Consider the following 20,932-nt stretch of genomic DNA (forward strand, 5'->3'; position numbering starts at 1 on the left):
TATTAATATTATGAACTAAGTTTTTACCTAGTATATATTTATACATGTTATATATACATATAGTTATATATGTCAAAAACTGAAAGCTTGCTCTACTCAGTAAAACATGTAAACAGTATGATTTCGTTTGCACATGTAAATTGTTCAAAATGAACATTGTATTTGCAGTGAAAGGGGGGATTTTCTGCTGAAAAAAAATATTCATTCAACATATATGGATAGTATGACTTCTGCATTTAACACAAAACTGACTTTTACGTTTGATATACAACTTGTTTTTTCTTCAAAATTCCTTCATTTTGTAGGAAAAGATATTGATTGCCATACTCATTCGGGTAAGGTCATATTTAAGTTCTTCTTGTCGAAATATCGTTCCGAATATTTTTTTGGAAATCATTTTATACAGGTTGAAAATATGAACGAATTTAAAAACTAAAATAATTAAACCTAACCTGTGAACAAAAAATTGTATTAACAATAGGTACTTTGTGCTTTTTAATATTTTCAAATATTAGTACTTATCAAGCAAGTTTTTTTAGCCAAAATATTGAGAAAATTGGTACAAGAAATGATGCTTTTCAAATTTATTAGATTTTTACACAGTAATAGCCATGCAGTGTAAATAATATGTTTTGTGTTCTGAATAAAGATATGTAGCAAAAATAGCAGTAGCAAAGCCGAAGTGTTCCACAATTTGATTTTGGTTAACCAAATACATTTTTACTGTCAAATAAACCAAAAACTTAAATCATGCTAAGCAAAAATGGTTAATTCTATAGTGTTTTGGAACCTCTGAGGTGTACACCCTTACATATGTTTGTAGAAAAAAGCAATCGAACAATGCAGCAACGTGCCCTGCTTCAGAATAACGGCAATGCTGTCAATGTTTTCATTTTTTTTTTATATTTATATCGAACATGCTCGGTTTATGATACACAACCTTTTTTTATACTAGCAAATTATCTTAACTGTAGTGATTAAAGATGGGGTTTTCTAAAAAACAAACAAACTAATCCGTTATTATCGAACAGTTGTTACTTTTGTTATCACATTGAAAAAACACAATGTTAAACTACACATTTTTGTACCGCGACATACAAACAGAAATTTAATAGGATTTTTCGTTTCCCGCCCGCGCATAAAGACTAAGATTAGAATACGCAATAACGATAATATAAAACAAGAGCAGTAGTTAATAACTTTGTAAAGCTTGGTTTGTTTGATGCGTAAGCGACTATGTGATAACAATTTTACTACCGATGACACTATGCAATTTTCTTGGCAAACTATCCAATCTAGTGATTACAAAAACACTTGGTGAGCATTTTCAAGGCAAGTTTGCATATTATTAACTTGATTGAACTCCAATCGTTTACAGCGATCAAACAGTATATTGATAGGAAATAAGTATTTTAAACACTCGACCTTAGAATACCGATACAATATTTAGAATACAGTTGGGTGCAAACCAAATATAACAGGACGAAAAACGCGTTTCTCGTCTTTCATTTGTTAACTCCAAAGTGTGCAATTATTAGTAGCCGTTTAAAACATGTTAAAATATCGCCTATTCTTGAAGTGTGGCTCGGAGCGATGCTTAAAGTTGACGGTAAGATTTATTATATTTACCTACGGCGAGCTCAACGGTGGTACTTTCGGCTGTTGAAAAACTAAGCCAAAAATACAGGGCTTTTCATATAACAAGTAATGAGAAACTTATTGACCAGCTCGATCATATATTTAGGATAGACTTCCCTACCTATTCACATATTTTTTAACCTAAAACAGGTGACCCATTGCAGCGTATCTCCTTATACATATGAAGTCCCTCGCACCGTAAAGACTGAAAGAGCTCTGGATTTGTGTAAAACTGTTCATCCTTAGGGACAAAAAGAAAAGAAGTTTAATGCTTTTGTATTATATTATAACAGAATGGAATATGTTTGCACCTTGTTTTGATGAGACGACAACACATTATGCAAACATAAAAAACAATTCCCACTTTTATGTCGAACAATCTATCCTGAGGTATAAAAGATATTCAATGATCAAACCATCACAATAATATTGATTAAAAAAAAATATTTGCACTTTGGATTGTTAGTGACATAGATATTAGGAACTGCAGACTTAGAGCGCTCTTGACTTGTGTTAAACTATTCATCATTAAGGACAAAAAGAAAAAATTAAAGACCTTGCATTTTATTCTAATCAAATGAAAAATATTGGCACTTTTTGTTGATGCAACAACACATTATGCCAAATTAAACTTGAAGGTGCCCAATTTATTATCTAACAATTCATCCTAAAGTATAAAAAAGTAAATTATGAAACCAGTAAAATATTATGTATATAAAACGCGAATTATTGGCATTTGTGATTGTTAGTGACATAAATATTAATAACCGCAGACTTAAAAAAAACTCTCAACTTGTGTGAAACTATTCATCATTAGGGTACCGAACTTTTGTTGATGAAACAATTTGGTTTTTAAGATATTGGTTTCTTCCCTGTTATGTTAAACAATAATGAAATATAGAAATATTGTCAATCTTTATTGTAATCGACATATTAAGTAAGTTATCGTAGACCGTAAGAGTTCTGAATAAGTGTAGATATTCATTGGTCAGGATCATAAGAACAAATTTTAATGGTGTTGTATAATATTTTATATGGAAAATATTGGCTCCTATTGGTAATGCCACAACTTTATTTCCTCCACGTTTATGTCTAACAATCCATTCCGAGGTATAAACGTCTGTTCAAGCATATAAAAAAAAAGGTTTTGTCTTTAATTGCAAATGTGTAAATCACAAATAATAGATGAATGGCTATCACTTTACGCAATTTTGTAAAAAAAAAAAGCATAAGCCAAAAATAAATACATATGGTGCAAACATGTTAAAATAATATTTAAGATAGCATTTTACCTGTTAAACTAACGCATAACGTTCCAGGATATGATCAGGAGTAAGTGGTCAATTGTTGCTACCATTCCGTTAGGCAAATTGATCATGATCAGGCTTCAAGACAAATTATGCTTTCGGATTACTTAATAATTTAAAATCCATTTTCATTGACAAACAATAAATAAAAAAAGGTTTTACGTTTCTAAAAGGCATATTATTTTCAAAAAAATTAAAAAGTTTCACATCACATGTATCATACATTGTACTTATTTGTCTATATATTTGTTGACAATGTGCAGTTAGACATTTTACGGAGAATATCATGTGATATGTCAGAAAACGATTACAATCTGCATTAACATGTATTTACTACAAATAGTAAACGCTGGTTTTTTTTTTAAATAATAGAAGACACACCTTATTCGCGTTAACGCAGTGGTAAACGTGAAAGCAAATGCCGCTAGCCTTTATGTTTACTAAAATTTTGGAGCTAACGCATAGTTAACGCGGTGTTAACATAAATTGGACGCAAGTAAAACCCGCGTTAACTTTTTTCTGTCCGTTTACCTGAAATGCTCGGTCTGCACCCAATTTGTATTTAGACCACTATGCAATCAAATCCCCTTATATCTAGAAATAACACTTAAATTTTCCTAAACAAATTAAACAAACAAGATACACAGCTTTTTTCAAAAGTTTGACTGTTTATGTTCAAATGTTTTGTCTGGATCATCTTTTTTAAATTTGTCGAATAAATCATCAGACCATTTATTATGTGTTGTACTAGGAATCATAAAGCTGTTAAGACCCATCAGTTTTGCATGATCTACGCTTGTACCCATACTGTAATCATTGTAATACCTGTTGATAAAGAAACAGTTGCATTTATACAATATAAATACAAAACAAACATATAAAAGTAACATATCAAACGCATCAGTATATGCTGAAACTATTGACATTCGATGCCGATAATTTGACAACATAATATTTTTTCTGAACTATTTTATATGTTGACCGCCTCTGATGTAGTCAAAATGAGTCTGGTTACACAGAAAACACTACATGAAGATACAAAAGTCATAAAAGAGGGACGAAAGATACCAAAGGGACAGTCATCTGTATCTGTAGTATCCTTTATCTCTAGTTCGATGGGATAGATGCGTTCAACATAGTCATCAAATTTTCAATTATTTAATGAAAGAACATCATCTATATAGCGGATAGCAGAGTTAAAGGATATTGCTAACTTCTTATTGTTTTTCCTTAAAAGTTCCTGAATGAAGTCAGCTTCATAATAATAAAGAAACAAGTCGGCAAGAAGAGGGGCACAGTTTGTTCCAATTGGAATGCCGACAGTATGTTGAAAAATACGTCCTCCGAACGAACGTAACACATATGTTGTCAATCAAGTAATCAAGCATCTTGATAATGTCAATTTTAGAGATTATTTTTCTTTGAATCAGAGTGATCCATTACGAAGTAGGATTTATTCCACCATAAGACAAGATATTTGTATCTACGTTGGTCATTCTTTTTTATGAAACAAAGCAATACCAACTCTTTCAATTTGTCTTTTAGTTTGGAATGTGGAATACTTGTGTAAAGTGTAGAAAAGTCAAATGTTTTAATACTATTACAAGATGAAAGAGAGTTAGATTGTATTTACTCTAAAAGATCTTTGGAAATTTTAAGTATCCACATCTGATTCACGCCACCTCTAGAATAGGCAGTTTCATAATAATGTTGAAGCCCGTCTTGAATTGCTGATAAAATGGATTTTAATAATTTAGAAAGAAGTTTCGTGGAGCACTTGAAAGACCCAGCAATATAACGTTGTTTGTGAGGACACTTATGTATAATTGTTTGTTCATACTCATACGGTTACACAGACGAACCTTTTGTTTCTAATTCTTGTAATTCGTTCATATCACTTGCATCGGAACTAGACATACATAACAATTTTTAACGATCGGTTGTATAATAAGGGTGCTGAACGGCTGTAACCAGAGCTTTGGCACGTATGGCGTAGATAAAAGATTAAATTCAAGGGATGTAAGTAATGAGCACAACCGATACTGATAGAACTTTCGGAGGGTTTTTCTATGGACCCTATGCGGATTTTGACAATAATTCTTATGTATTTCGCATAAAACTAATAAATTTATATCTAATAAAAAAAATCAAAAGTTAAAAATCGTTTCCTGTGATATTGAAAATGCAAACACTACATTTTTATATTAAAAGTAATGCAATGCCAGTTTCAAAAAGTAATTGAGAACGCCTTTACATGTAGATAAATAATTTTGATAAAATGTTAATAATTAAAAGATACATATGCATAAACTTGTGATTTTGTTTAATAAAAATACAATCACATCTTTACTTTACTTGAAATTATTGACCCTTCAATTTTTTTTTATCTAATTTGCTTCATAATAGGTTATTTTTCACAAAAAAAATACAGGAAATATGCTGAAATGTTATTTGCATAGCATAAAGGCATGTCTTTTTTTTTAAACAAATTTCAAATATATCTTTTTTCTATAAAGGTTCCAGCAATGTAATTTGTAATAAGTAATGCTAAATCAATCACGATACAAATATTTTAAGATAAGTACGAAAATACTTAATTTTTTTTTAAATACTACACCGAATCTGCATTAAATTATCATTTCATTTAAATTTCATGAGCATTTTCGAAAAATCATCACCGTTTAATCACTATTCTTGTTGTACTGAAATGGTCTAATTTCATCAACACGGCTCTAACGAAAAATATAATTTAGTTTTATTCAGTTTTTGCAGTCGATTTTTGCACATTGAAGTAAATTCAAAAACGAAACAATTAATTTTAAACTAATGTAAAGCAATCTTTTGGGTTTTGATTGATTATAATTTGATCACAAATCACCAGGTTATTTGTATTGTAGTTTAAATGCACTAAAACAGTCTCGATTACAAGTAAATGAACTTACAGGTTTTCGGGTGGTTCATTCATCCTGAAATTAAACCAAGGGTAGATCAGCAAATGTTTTAAAGTATAACCACTTATAATAATACAAGTTTGAAATAGGAACATTTGTTTTTCGTCAAGATAAGACAATGAGATTAACGAAGGAATTATTTTAATTCACTAATTACAACTCTTGTTATAAAAGCGTCCATGTGAACGAAGTTCTATAGAAAAGATCCAGTTCTTCATCTTTGGTTGAAATTCCAAAGAACGACAAAACTGACCGCTACTAGAGTTAACTGAGTTGTCATTTTTGTGTTATAAATATATCATGCCGATTGGTATACATATTGTTTTGGTATTGTTGTTATCAACGTAGGGACGTTAAGGGCGTTTCAAGAAATTTCCATTTTTTATACACAGGAAAAATCATATTGAACTCAAAGTTAGTTTCCTCTGTCTAAAGGCCAAAATGCACGTCAAAAGCGTAACCAGAGGGAAAAGGGTCTATTCTGAAAAATATTTCAAACTTTTATTTATAAAAAAATATAAATACACTAGTGTCACGTGACTTCAAACTGAAAGTAAGGACATTTTCTAAAAAAGTCAAAAGGGCAGGTGCAAGGTGAGATCGGATCTTCCTGGTTTTGAACTCCCTGTAGTTAAGATAACTTACTTCACTAGAAAAATGATGTTGCTAGTTTTTAAAAGAGGATTTGTAAATAAAAAACCAACAGAACCAGGAGATTTTTTTCCGATTTATTGAGTTTTTGGCACTTCAGGTTGGGAAATTTCTTTTACAGAACGCTATATAAATAGGCACATCATTTTTTGCAAAATGTGCCCATTTCTACCAGTGTGTTGGTATAGCTCTTGCAACTCCCCTTTCCAGTTAATTTAACATGAAGTAGCATAAACGCCTTGAAATGCGAAAGAAAAACGTTTGAAAGACCCCGTAGTAGTAAAATCGGCTGTCGGAAAAGATAAGTGTATTTTGTTTGTACTCACAGTGAAGCGCTAGCGTTACCTTAATTAAGGACATGTTGGAGCAAATAAACACATATTTTCTTATTGTTTGCTGAATGTATTGAAGGTTCCAATTCAAAAATGATTTTTTTTTCACACCATACAACTTTAATTGTGACAGGCTGGACTCATAAAATAGAGTACTTTCATCTTCTGTTAAGAATTTGCATTCCACCTCTTGTGTATATTTACCGCAAATGGCAGAGGCGAATACAGATGGGCTCATAGGTGGATTCAGATTGGTTTATCAAACAATTTTTGGTTAATACAGACTTACACTTTTTTTCGCACTCAATACTTGTTTAGTGTTGGGACACGCCCCCCTACTTTTTATCCAAATCCGGAATCCGCATCTGGGGTCCTAGTGCAGTACTTATTTTGCGAGTTCAAATTCATTGTAAGAAAATAATAGCGTACTAGGTTTTTATAGTGCTTGCTTGTGTTCTGGAAAACATTAATATTTTAATGAAAAAAGTTGCATTTTAACAAAGAACTTAATTTATACCAAAAATCAAGATTTGTTTGTTTGCTCTGTGACGTTGATGTTAAAATTATAAATATGAACTCCCACCTGCATATAAATATTTAGATTTCACTAGTTGAATTTCTTCTGTTTCTCAAGTGTGACTGGTATTAATTTGTAACTCATATTTGGGAGGTTTTTTTTTTGTTTTTTTTTAATTCTTTCTGGTGAAGGCATGGTGATTTGTAATTGCGTCCGAATGAAAATAAATTTTACCCGTTGCCAGGCCATTATTTTGTATGGCTTGCTTCTTTAAATTATGTCCTGGTGATTTCCTGCATGTTGTTACAATATTCCATTTCACCCCATTTGAAGCAATATTTCACTTATTCTAACATTCTAATTAGTTAAATATTAACACTGTTCTGCCCTCCTTTTACTTATTTAATTTAGTTTGAGATTTTCCAAAGCACACACCAGCAGTGACATTGGGGATTCAATTCGGTGTCCTTTGAATGAGTTAGTTATAAAATTTGAAAATGATTTGAAGCTATGGCATTGAGTTCCCAATATTTATGCTTACTCTATACCCTAAAGTGATAATCAGTTTGACAAATATCGGATGCATATACAACTAATTGAAAGCTCATCTGTGAAAAAATCCACATCCGATTAGTTTCAGATACATTTTCCTATGATTTAATTAGAAACCTTGTCATATATATCATCTTAATTTCTTGTTTTCTTTGAGACAACAACCCGACCATAGAACAGACAGCAACAGAGGGACACCAACAGGTCTTCAATGCAGCGAGAAATTCTCGCACCCGGAAGCATCCTTCAGCTGGCCCATGAACAAATATATATACTAGTTGAGTGATAATGTACCCCATACTAAATTCCAAATTATACACAAGAAACTAAAATTAAAAATAGCAAAGGCCAGAAGCTCCTGACTTCGGACAGGCGCAAAAATTGGGCGGAGTTAAACATGTTTATGAGATGATCTCAACCCTCCACCTATACCTCTATTCAATGTAGAAAAGTAAAAGCATTACAATACGCACATTACAATTCAGCTCAACAGAAGTCCGAGTCTGATGTTAGAAGATGTATCAAAAGAAAATAAACAAAATGACAATGATACATTAATAACAACAGACTACAAGCAGTTAACTAACATGCCAGCTCCAGACCTCAATTAAACTGATTGAAAGATTATGTCTTCGTCATATGAACATCAGGCACAATACCTCCCGTTAGGTTATAGTATACATCTGTACCATGAAATTGGTAATAGTGAACTTTTTTTTCTGCGGCTCATTTCACATTAAATTCCTGCCTACGAAAGTGTCCACCAATCTGCCAATACAAATGGACAGCCAAGAAATAGCGAAAAGTTCGTAAGTGACATTCAGCACAACCAATCAATTTTATTATCAAGTGCCATAATATTTGAAGGTTAATCTTAACATGCTTAAACATGCTAAAATCAGGAAACTTGTTTCTCCGTCACCAGCTGAGATAGGAGGGAAATGAATGGTTTTTCTTTTCTGTCAGAATAAAAGGAATTATAGATATCAGTACTATATATTTATTATGTATGAATGTACAGGAATGACTATTAACTTAATCACAACTTTTACATATACATGTACACAATCCAAATGTTTCAGGTAAATGAATCACGACACACACGTATAGGCATATTAGGGGACAGGACAAACTATTCAGCATGGAAATTAAAATGATATGTTAATGCTCATAGAACTACTGCCTAATAAATATCATTGACAGAGTATAATCAGTGGTTAATCCTTCCCTGACACAATCACAAAAGCTAAAACGATTTAATTGTTAGTCAAAACTTTATTGGCAATTATACCATATGATATCATCTCATTCTTGTATCAAATTATATCTGTACAACAAAAATATGTATGCAATTTCAAAATAAGAAGATAGCAATTTCTGTCTGTGTTGAGGATGCAGTCTCCTTTCTGTGCATGTCTACCTAACATGTTTGTTTAACATACTAGATACAGTTATAACATGTATACAGAATATAAAAAAATCTAACACTGTGAAAATATTCATTCACAAGTTAGCAAGTTTATATATGTAAGCCTAAAATCTATGTCCGGCCTCAAATATATGTCCTTTCCTTAAATCTATGTCCTTTTTAATATTGCGTCATAGACGTTCCAACTCTATGTCCTGTATTGTCTCACATTTATGTCCTTTATTTACTCAAATCTATGTCCATTTTTGACCCAAATCTATGTCCTTTCATTGACGTAAAACATAACAAAACGTCATCAAGTAAACAATGAAAAGTTAACAGGTGTAAGTACGCCCTTTAACATGGAGCATTAACTCACACCGAACAAACATTGAAGAAGTGGTTTATATGACAAAAGCAAGGTTAACATTTTATCTATTATTACACATGTTTTGTTTTTTAAACTGGAGGAAAATCTGTTATGAAAAGTGGACTGATGGAATATTTTTAAAAACGTCAACTAGAGATTTATCCTCTTGAAATGTTTTCTGACAATTATCGGGATATCTTTACTTACTACTACTATTGGGGAATATTTATAATCCAAAACAAATCCAGCCATGAACAAAGGGACTACAGTGTTTACATCTGGTTTCTTGAAAAAAGGAATGTGCCAAAACATAAAGAATGATTCTTTTCGGCGAAATATTTTCGTTATTAAAGACATTATTACAAGTTTTACATTTGAACTAAATAGATATCAGCTAAGAACGAACAATTGATATATGTTCTATTGTGATTCACAAATATTTCAAATATAAAGAACGTTTTATTTTTTTATCAATGTAGAATGATCTTTTTATACTAGTATTCAAGGAGAAACATAGATAAAGTGGTATAAATGTCAATGAAACAGCGATATGAACAAATTCATAAGACAAAACGAAGTACGTCGAAGTTGCAAACACATGTTCATTCTTTGCTGTCTTTTAGTAAAATAAATATGTGTAGTTTCATTCTTAAAGACGGCATACAATAATAACCCACGCATGTAAAGATTTTAATCACACACATGGAAAAATGACTTATAACACAAAAAGCATATAAGACCGTACTTGAAACAATATTATAAATACCCCCTAAATGATTTAGCCGGATTTTCTTAAACGCATACTAAACTTCAGCTCTTGCACATACATGGAGAACACACACCAACTTAATATTGAATTATGGGAAATTACTTAATAAAATAAAAAGAAAAAAAAACTATAAGGCCGAACTTAATAGACGGGCATAAAGTTGCGCATGGCGAAACAAATTGGAAAAAACATTACACAGATTTGAGGCCTTATCTTTTTAACGGACACAGATTTGCGAATGACGTCACGATTGAAAATCGCACACAGATTTGAGGCCGAATCTATTTTACGATTAGCGATTGACGTCACGATGGGGCATAGATTTGAGAAACGGACACCGATTTGAGGTCGTACACAGATCTGAGGTTTACATATATACTTCAAAAAGACTCAGAAATGTTTTAGTAAATTTAATCCCAAGATTATTAGCTATTAAACAATACCAGTACAAATTCATAAACCGACGGACGGACAGACAGACGGACGAACAACTGTTAATCATTATTCATTCCGTAAACTAGCGTATAAAAATGTGAGATTAATTAATGCAGTTTCAGAAAATGCTGTATACAAATAATGGAATTACTTAACATGTTAAAATAACGGACATGGTACGATAAGGTCCGTTTTTGAACCCCCCCCCCCCCCCTATTTTCTCATTGTTCAAATTTTGTTTTGGAAAGCTACTTATCACGTTAAAATATTCACTAAGGTTTGAAGTTTGTTTGGAAAAATAATTAATTTCAGAAAATGGGTGAGGTGAGAAAATAGGGGGGGGGGGGGGCAAAACAGGTCTAATCGTGTCGTGTCCTTTGTTATAATTTTGGCAAAATGTATCGATTGTATAACCAATTTTATTTGAAACAAAAAGTAAAAACATTGCAATTTTTTTTTATTTCCAAGTAAGGACAAACTAGGTAGTCATGTAGTAATATAGGGTTATTGCATGAATATTGGGGAATATTGTCCCGAGTAGAATTTTATATTGCACGAGCTTGCGAGTGCAATATATGTTCTACGAGGGACAATATTCCCCAATATTCATGCAATAACCCTTTTATTGTATAGTAATATAATATTTGAAAGTATAAATTGGTTTAAACTAAGATTTTGTTGTTGATGACGTCATAAATTTTGATGATTTATTGCACTAGTGCAATATTAGAATTTATCGCACGATAACTTTTGGTTACTTTTTGTGGGAAATATTATATTGCTATGCAATAAAAGTGCATATTTACTACCTGATATAAATGAAGCAAAGAAAATACCCATAATTATTTTGTTCAAGTATTCTGTGGTTGTTACAGAGGTCTTGCTCAGTACCAATATTGAAAAACACTTTATAAGCTATAGAACTTTTTGTATACCTGTATTCTGTGTTATGAAATTGAAATATATATATCATGATAAAATATGATTTTGTTGTTGGTGGACAATATATGACTAAATGTTCTCTGATGGAGAGTTGTTTCATTGGTCCTTATATGTTATATTCTTAGTTTGATATTACATGTAACAACATTTGTGGTGCATCAGTAAATGCCTATATATAAATAACACATAGCTGAGAGGGCGATAGAGCAGATTTCTACCCCGATAAAACATAGTCAACCGCGGCGACATTTTAGCATGAAAGATAATAACATGTATTATATATCATATATATATTATATATATTGCCTGTATATCTGTAGGAAGGATTGATTTTTAAATCAAATAACTTGGTTATATATCAGACTTTTCAAATATATCATTGAAGAGACGACAAATTACATCCACGAAATGCATTTTTTTTAATGAAATCTTTTTTTGAAACTTCAATTGTAAGAAAATTCACAAATCATAATCTTCCTATATTTAGAATTCATTTTAAATGAGCTAAAAGCTCTCTCAGATAGTAAACATCAACTTCAATGATACATGATGATGCTGAAAAAAGGCACAAATGTCCAGCTAATATTCTTCTGTCTTTCAGCATCAAAACACTTAATTCCAAATCATTTGGTCTTGAAACAGTCAATGCTTCTGTTCAGCACATTATGTAGAATTGCAGTTTTTTTCTACTTTCATTGCTTTTCGTGGACATAACTGGTGGCTTTCTAAATAAATGTTAATCAGATCTTCCGTAATGGCCATGATGAGTTATAAGTAACTTTCTACTGCTGTCTCACTGCAGGTTATCATCCTTGAAATATGACAATGTAAATTTAATATATATTAAATGAAATGTTCAACATGCAAAAAGTAAGTGCAAAAATGCTTCTTCAAAAAGTTACTGTAAAATGCTAACAAACAAAATTCCGCTGACATTATTTCATCATGTCTTCATTTAACATTTGATCAAGAATTAAATTTTCCACACACATTTAAATAACATAGAAATCGACCTTATGCAAATTAGCAAATGAATATCAATACATCTTTTAACCTTTTGTCGGATTGAAAAAATCGCTATGAACAATCAGTATATATAACTGTTGATATAAGATAACTTTGTTGATATGAAAACCCTATATATCAGACCAAAATTTATCTTTGAATCGTTTTTTAAATGTTCCAAAATTATACAAAGTCTTATACGTATATAAACATGCGTACACTTGCATAAGGTCGGTTTCTATCCGATGCAGCTCATATTATACATGTAATAAGATGCACTACTATAATAAAACTTTAGAATTAAATGAAAAACCTAGATATGCCTATAAGATGTATTATGACAAAATTATTAAAATGAAAGTAATATGTTTAACTACATTGTTTTGTATCTCTTTTACTAAATGTATACTATGACATGTATGACAGAAATACTTCAATATCGATATCAGTAATCCGCAGCTACAATGTAAAAAATAATAACTATCTTTCAGTATATTGAATTAATAATATCTGTCATGTCTGTGTTTTAAAATACATATTATTGCTGGTACAGATATTTCATTATATTCAGAAACTATCATGATTATTGGGACATTTAATATTATAATTTTTGAAGAATGGACTAACGTTCTTATGTTATACTGTTATACCACTGTCCCAGGTTAGGCGAGGGTTGGGATCCCGCTAAGATGTTAAATCCCGCTAAGATGTTAAATCCCGCCACATTGTGTCTTTAGTGCCTGTCCTAAGTCAGGAGGCTGTAATTCAGTGGTTGTCGTTTGTTGCTGTGTTACATAATTAGTTTTCATTTTTTTTTACATAAATTAGGCCGCTTCAGTATCTCCTTTGAAAAATTTTACATTGTGTTTTTGGGGCCTTTTAAAACGAACTTTGCTGGAAAGGCTTTGCTCATTGTGGAATGCCATACGGGGAGGACTAATAAAATTGTATTTTTGGACATTATTTTCGTGTTTTTCGGTATACTATGATCATACCATATACTATCAATTTAATGTGTTTGCTATTTATGATCATTTCAATGCTTTCCTTCCGCGACTGTCACTGATATAGTTATCAAAGGTACCAGGATTATAATTTAATAAGCCATACGCGCGTTTCGTCTACATGAGACTCATCAGTGACGCTCAGATCAAAATAGGATATATACAGTTTCTATTATGACTATATCACCTGGATAGTAAACTTGGAATTGATAGTAAATAGAAAATACACTTTATTTATAGTACATGAGTGTTTATAGTATAAAGAAAAATTAAAAACAAAAATTAACGGAAAAAAGTGGAGGGCTTACAAAATTGTCTTGTCACCAAGTACTTTTGTCACCTTTCCTGAATTACTCCATAAAATCTTTTACAGAAAATCATCCTAAAACAGTTTACATACTTTCAACAACCCGTTTAAATGCCAACAATTTCGCGGGTGTGTTCTAGTTTTTTTCTAAAATAAAGAAATAACGTCAGCCACACAACCCTTATTTGATATTATGATTTGCATCTTAAATATTATGCCTATTTTTCCTCGAATTTTTATAATTGCTTCATCTTATGCAAAATAAAGAGCTGTGCCATGGACACATTGAACACATGTTGTCGTTTTAGCTCATTGATATGTTTTAAATCAATTTTTATGATTAACTAGAAATAACTAGAAATGCTGACAGCACTTCTCAAAATAGTCATCTTCCTCCCCAACCACCCACTGTGTGTGTGTATCTCAAACAAACAAGTGAATGAGTGAGCTACTGTCACTACTGAAACCCCCCTTCCATACCCTTAAAAGTATAAGGTGAACTGGCGAAACCAAATTTCAGGCATCCTTGTAATGTTCCTGAAAGATGCGACGAAAATTCATTGGACGGACAAGGGAACTTATGGTACATTATAGCAACTATTCATGAATATTTGTTTTAGTGTGTTTGAGTCACTGTTCGCAAAAAAAAGTGATAACTTCCACCCTTTATTATGAATAAATTCCCTATATTCAAAAACCAGATAATAAATATATCTTATAGAATGGAAAGGTAACTTTTGTATAAATTCAACTAAATCACCTAAGTTTCATGAAATTGATTCTTAGGCAGAGTTCCAAATAAACATGAGTTTCTTTCAAGTATTTGTGATACAATGTATCTGTTATATATTGCTGATTAAAGGGAAATGATTAACAAAACATGCAACGTTTGTTTCATAAATAATACAAATTTGGTGGCTTACACTTACTTTTCTAGATAGATGTTCAGGTAGAAGTGAGAATACTTTTCTCTCCAAGGTTCTTCTATTCTGCAAACTGCAAACATCTGTTCCACGGCGATCGTCTACTCAATGGTTAATCCGCAAAAGGAGGCAGGGTCCACAAACCGACAATCTCGTCAAGAAAAACAGTTATTGCAACCGTTTGCCATGATAATTAAAGCACAAACATACAATATTCGAGTTTCGATTATCACATTACATCATATGAATACCCGTTGCTAGTTAACAGACATGTTTGTAATTCCATTTTATACCGTTTCATCGATAGACGCAGCTTACGCAGATTCCGCGATCAATGAATATATGAATGCATAATGAGGTCCTTTCGTGGTTATCTGCCCCTGACAAAATTTTATCGAAATTGCCTTAATTCGCTGCGAAATTTGAGAATCAACACAATTGATGGACATTATTAATTTCGGAACAACTTCTTACCCATTCATCAGTCCGTCAGTGTTTTAATACTTCTAAAAGAATTACAACAGACACGTCTTCACGGCTCATCAGTCCGACAATTTATCACAACATATCTCTTAAAAAAAACAATGTTGTACTGAAATGGTCATATGTTATCAATACGGCTCTCACAAAAAAATAGAAATTAGTTTTATTTACTCTTTGCAGTCGATTTATAGACCTAAATATTGCAGTAAATTCAGATATGAAGTTATAAATTTAAGGTAGATCACAAGTATATATTTTTTGAGACAGAATTTTTTCATAATTTGCCAAAATGAAGATTTTATTTACTCTTTTCAAAAATTTAATAAAAAGTATGGGTCACCGTGCTATTTTTCAAGCTATGGGTCGTTGAAAATTGCCAAAATTTGGTTAGTTTGTTCATGAAAAAACACATTAGTGTGCATAAAAAGAATTCTATGAGATAGAATTTTGAAATAAATTGTGAGAAGAAAGGTTTCATTATATGTTTTAAGAAAATAAAAAGAAAACATGGTGTCACCGAACTTGTTTTCTTGCTACAAGTAAAAATAAAAAATTTCCCTATTAGCCCAGTATAAATTTTGTACTAAAAGAGTTATTTCCCCTTAAATGGCTCATTTGAAAAAAAAAAAATTTATACCAAAAAAATTGATATTTGTTAAAATATTTTGAATAATACGATTAATTAACAATTTGTCTTCATATAGAAAAAACAGTCTAACCATTGAATTGCAAATTTGTCTCCAAATTTGCAGATTTAGGCAAATAATTATACCGATTTTGTACTGCGATTGTGCAATCCAAGATGGCGGTATACCATGAATCTACCTTAAAACTATCTTTTGACTTTTGATTGAATATAATTTGATCACGAAACCCCAGGTAAATTTTTGTTTTTATGCACTTAAACAGTCTCGAGAACAGGTAAATGAACTTACTCATGTAGTTTCCACGTCCTGAAATTAAAGCAATGATAGATTAGCAAATGTTTCAAAGAATAACAACTTATGATAATTCAATTTTTAGATGGTAACAATTTATTTTCGTCAAGATCAGACAATGAGATCAACGAAGGAATGATTTTAATTCACGAATTACAACTCTTGTTATGAAAGCGTCCTTGTGAACAAAGTTCTATAGAAAAGATCCAGTTCTTCATCTTTGGTTGAAATTCCAAAGGACGACAAAACAGACCACTACTAGAGTAATGACATAGATGTCAATCCAAAAAACTGTGTTGTCATTTTTGTGTTGATATTTAATGTGTTATAAATATATCATCCCGATTGGTATACATATTGTTGTCGTATTCTTGTTATCAAATTTGAGAATCTAAACAATTGATGGATATTATTAAAAACCAATTGTTCAAAGAAAATTGAAGGTCTTTCTACCAGTTAATATCTATTTGATATTAAAATATTAAAAATCAGTCTAAAATGTCAGTTCATATGGCTTTATGAGGTATAGATATGAATTCAAAACAAAGGTCAAAATCTAGAACGTCAAATTAACCTATGACCTTGACCTCAATTTCAAGGTAACAAACTGAGGATCTCAAATCAAAAGACCCTAGGTCTCTAATATGTATGGTTAATAAGTTATATCACTTTACACATAATTTTAGATATGATAGGGAAAAAAAACTCCCATTCATTGTCTACGCACCCCTTCAAGTAAAATTGTTAAGTTACGACATGTTGCAACTTACAATTTAGTCAAAATAATAAAATTTAATGATCTAATAATTAAATTGATTTATTGCATTAAAATTACATTAAGTTGTTTATTGTGTTTGAAATGTACGTTAGTCCATTATTTACGTTTTGCCATTTAAATAATTATTACCATATATTTAAACATACGAAAGACTATGCTTTGAAGCGCCTCGTGGACTTTGGTCATATAAAAACACGTGCTCCCGCTAAATTTTCATTCCACGAATATTTATCAACAATATTGCACAACCCACCCTCCCTCCCTTTAATAAACAAAATTGCTGCTGTTTTAGTTAGTTTTTTTCAGATTACATGGTGAACAGGTCCAAATGTGTTGAATGTTCCTATTAGATTGTCATGTATCATCAACAGTGTCAGACGTTTCAATATTCATCGGAAGATCCAATGAAACCTGAATATTCAAGGAATTTGCAAGAATGATAAAAAAAAAGTGTCTATCGTCATGGCATTCCGTTCAATATGGAAAGTGCGTTGGATGTCATCATCAACATGATTCAACTGGCAGTGATTTATTCAAATATCGTTCATTAAGCTGTTATGGATCTGCCCAGCAGCTAGAAATTATTATGCATTTACTGTTGGTTTCCCTTAAGTGACCAATTGTCATCAAGTTTTAACTTGTTGGCCAGTTTGTTGATGTTGGTTGTTTGTTGGTTTATATTGTGAATAAATGCCATGACAAATAATCAGCCAAATTTCAAATTTCAATTGTTTGTTAATTAAGTCTTTTCACTTTTTTGTGAAAAGACTTATTGTATTTCTTCTGATTATTATTATTATTTTTTTTTTTCCGCCAAATTTTGTTCTTGCGATAAATGTTTGTTTCGCAATATGTCGCTTAGATATTTCTCATATGGTATCGTATAGTTTATGCGCTTTTAAATTTCACCCTACTAAGCCGAACCATTTTCTTTGTAAGAGTTATCTCCCTATTCACTGTTTATCATCTGTGTGCATCTTCTTCGTAACAAAAAAAGATATCGACAAAATTCTTTTTACAAATTGTTCGTTACATCCTCAGGAATTTTTGGCTCATTTGGGTCGAAGCGATTCGCTGAAATTTTATAGTAGTTATCTACCTTTACAAAATAAATTTGTCGTTATGTTTTTTTAACTCAATAACAGTTAACCGTATAACCCTGGAATGTTTTTATTTGAGTCCCCTATGTCCTAACTTAGAAAATGAGGTCAAGGTCAAAGGTCAAGGTCAAGTTCTAATTTGTGACTTTTGCTTGTTTTTGCATTTTCTCTGACGCTTTGAAAGATACATAAAGAAAAACAATTGCAAAATGTCTGCTTTATTGTTATGAAGATATGATACATTAAGTTTGATACAATTTAATGGCATCTTATAGGAGTTGGTGCCCCTAATATGTCTTGATATGAAGTTATTTGATTATAACTTCAACTAAGTTCATTATAAAGGCATTTGACCTTGTACAAAAGGTAAGGTGACAAATGACCTTGAAAAATGACTACCGGAAGTGACCTTGAGAAAACCGGAAGTAGCCTTTTTTGCAATTTTTTCATATAAAAGTACTCAGAATCCATATATTTTGTCATATAGATACATAAACTGATTACTGAAGACTAACAATGACTTCCAACAAACCGGAAGTGGCCAATTATCTGCCATTCTACATATTAAAGTATATAGAAACTATATATTTTTGGAATCAGTGTCAAAGAAGCTATCATATGAGACCGGAAGTGATATTCATTTCACCGGAAGTAGCTTATTATCTCCCTTACATCACTCATTAATATAATTAAACCATTATTTATCGCATCAGTATGAAGAAACTATCTTATCAAAATTTCTTTGGTGTGGAAAGACTTTCAATTGTTCTCTGAACAATTGGTTTTTAATTGTTTATATTTTTCTTGCGAAAGAATGAAACAAAACAATTCTGCAGTTGTATATTCATTGCGCACATTGAATATGCAATAATTTGTATACGGTTTCTGGAAATGAGTGGAAATAAGCCTAATTCAAAAATTAGAATATGACCTTGACCTTTGACATTGACCTAATTTTCATTTTTTTTGGACCAAGGACCTCAAATCAAAAGATCCTACGTCTCTATCACTTATGGTGTTCCAGTTTGAAATACATCTCAAAATTTCAAATACAAAAGGGGAAAAAACTCTCATATGGAGTGTCCATATTGCTTCGGTCGAAATTGGACAAATCATGCGAAGGATATAACGAGCAATTTTATAAAATAAATTTGTCATAATTTTTTAAGGTTGCGAAGGAGTCGTGGACACAAGGAAAACAGTGTTTGGGGAGATAACTCCTACAAAGAAAAGTATTCGGTTACGCAGGGTAAATTTCTAAAGCGCATAAACTGTTCGATATCATATACCAAATATCTAAGCGACATATTGCGAAACAAATATTTATCGCAAGAACAAAATTAGGTGGAAGAAAACAAAAATAATCATAAGAAAAACAATAGGTCTTTCCACAGAAAAGTGGAAAGACCTAATAAAAGAACTACATCAGATGCTAATAGTAAAAAAAACTTACTCTAAAGTTAGTTTTCCAAACATATCCTCTATTTCACTCTGTGTGACATTCTTTGCAGTATATTGTACTGATGGAATTTCTGGAAGATGATGATCTTCTGTTGCATTTATAATTGACATCAATTGTTTAAGTTTTTGATGCAAATTTGCGGTTTCTGTTATAGTTTGTGTATCTTTATACATTTTCTGCATGTTGCGTGCCCTAGACAAAGCAGTTTGGTACTCATTAATCATCAATTGAAAATGATGAAGTTTATTCACTTCCTCCATCTTCAGATGTTCAATTAAGCTTTTAACTTGTTCATCAATTAGCTCTTTGAATCGTCTTCCTTCATTTTTGATTGCTTGGATTATTTGCTTAACCTCTGACTGGTAATTGTGCTCTGCAGTATCAATTTCTTTTAGTATGTACTGAAGGGAATCTATCTTTGTTTTCACATAATTTTCTATCTTGTTTTCACCACAGTTTTGTCTCACTTCTGCGTTAATGTTCGGTCCCCTTATACATTGATGGTCACTGTTTTCCGGCTTCCTTAAATGTGATTCCTCACATTTATAACAAAAGAAGACTTCGCATTGCTCACAGTAATTAATGCCTGAACCATTCACACATATATCACAAGTTTTAGAAGCAGCCGTACCCATGTTCGTTGTTGTTTACAGGTAGTTATGACAAAAATCTATATCATCGATCCTTGAAGAAAGGTAGTAAAATTACGGTTAATGCTTGAGTGATTCAAGTTTTGAAGGTGTAGTAATGAAATACATCGTTTTGTCTTTTAACATTGATGTATACCGCACTTTCCTATTTAACTGCTGATTATGTCATTGTTTTTTGTCATTTAAACGGTCACAGATATATGAAAGTATGTTATTGTTCTGGAAATATTGAAGAATTGAGTTGGGTCAGGAAGAAATATCCCTTGGTAAAAAGAGCTCAAAGTCATAAAATAACCAAACGAGTACAAACACTGTTTAATCTTCATAAATTTTATTTTAAACATACATTGGTAGATGTCTGTCATATTTGCTTTTGGTAATTTGCTTTGTTATAAATTAGACTTCTCAAT

At 31.4% G+C, this 20,932-nt stretch overlaps 1 protein-coding gene across 1 annotated transcript; it reads right to left on the reverse strand.

Annotated features, from left to right (window-relative positions):
* Positions 1-2: 2 nt before the first annotated feature.
* Positions 3-20,549, reverse strand: LOC139486258 (uncharacterized). The gene is made up of 4 exons (XM_071271044.1): positions 19,864-20,549; positions 16,530-16,547; positions 5,888-5,911; positions 3-3,770 (listed from the first exon to the last, which is right to left on the reverse strand). Exons 1-4 carry the CDS (start codon positions 20,505-20,507, stop codon positions 3,599-3,601), a joined length of 858 nt encoding a protein of 285 aa, XP_071127145.1. The 5' UTR covers positions 20,508-20,549; the 3' UTR covers positions 3-3,598.
* Positions 20,550-20,932: the final 383 nt, after the last annotated feature.

Source organism: Mytilus edulis, chromosome 8, assembly GCF_963676685.1.
Source record: "Mytilus edulis chromosome 8, xbMytEdul2.2, whole genome shotgun sequence".
NCBI lineage: Eukaryota > Metazoa > Mollusca > Bivalvia > Mytilida > Mytilidae > Mytilus > Mytilus edulis.

What these genes read in the sequence shown, in the direction of transcription:
- LOC139486258 (XM_071271044.1), bottom strand. Translation starts at nt 20,507, where the DNA reads ATGGGTACGGCTGCTTCTAAAACTTGTGATATATGTGTGAATGGTTCA. An exon ending in AATGAACCACCCGAAAACCT is followed by an intron (nt 3,771 to 5,887) that starts GTAAGTTCATTT and finishes CTTTATCAACAG; the next exon opens with GTATTACAATGATTACAGTA.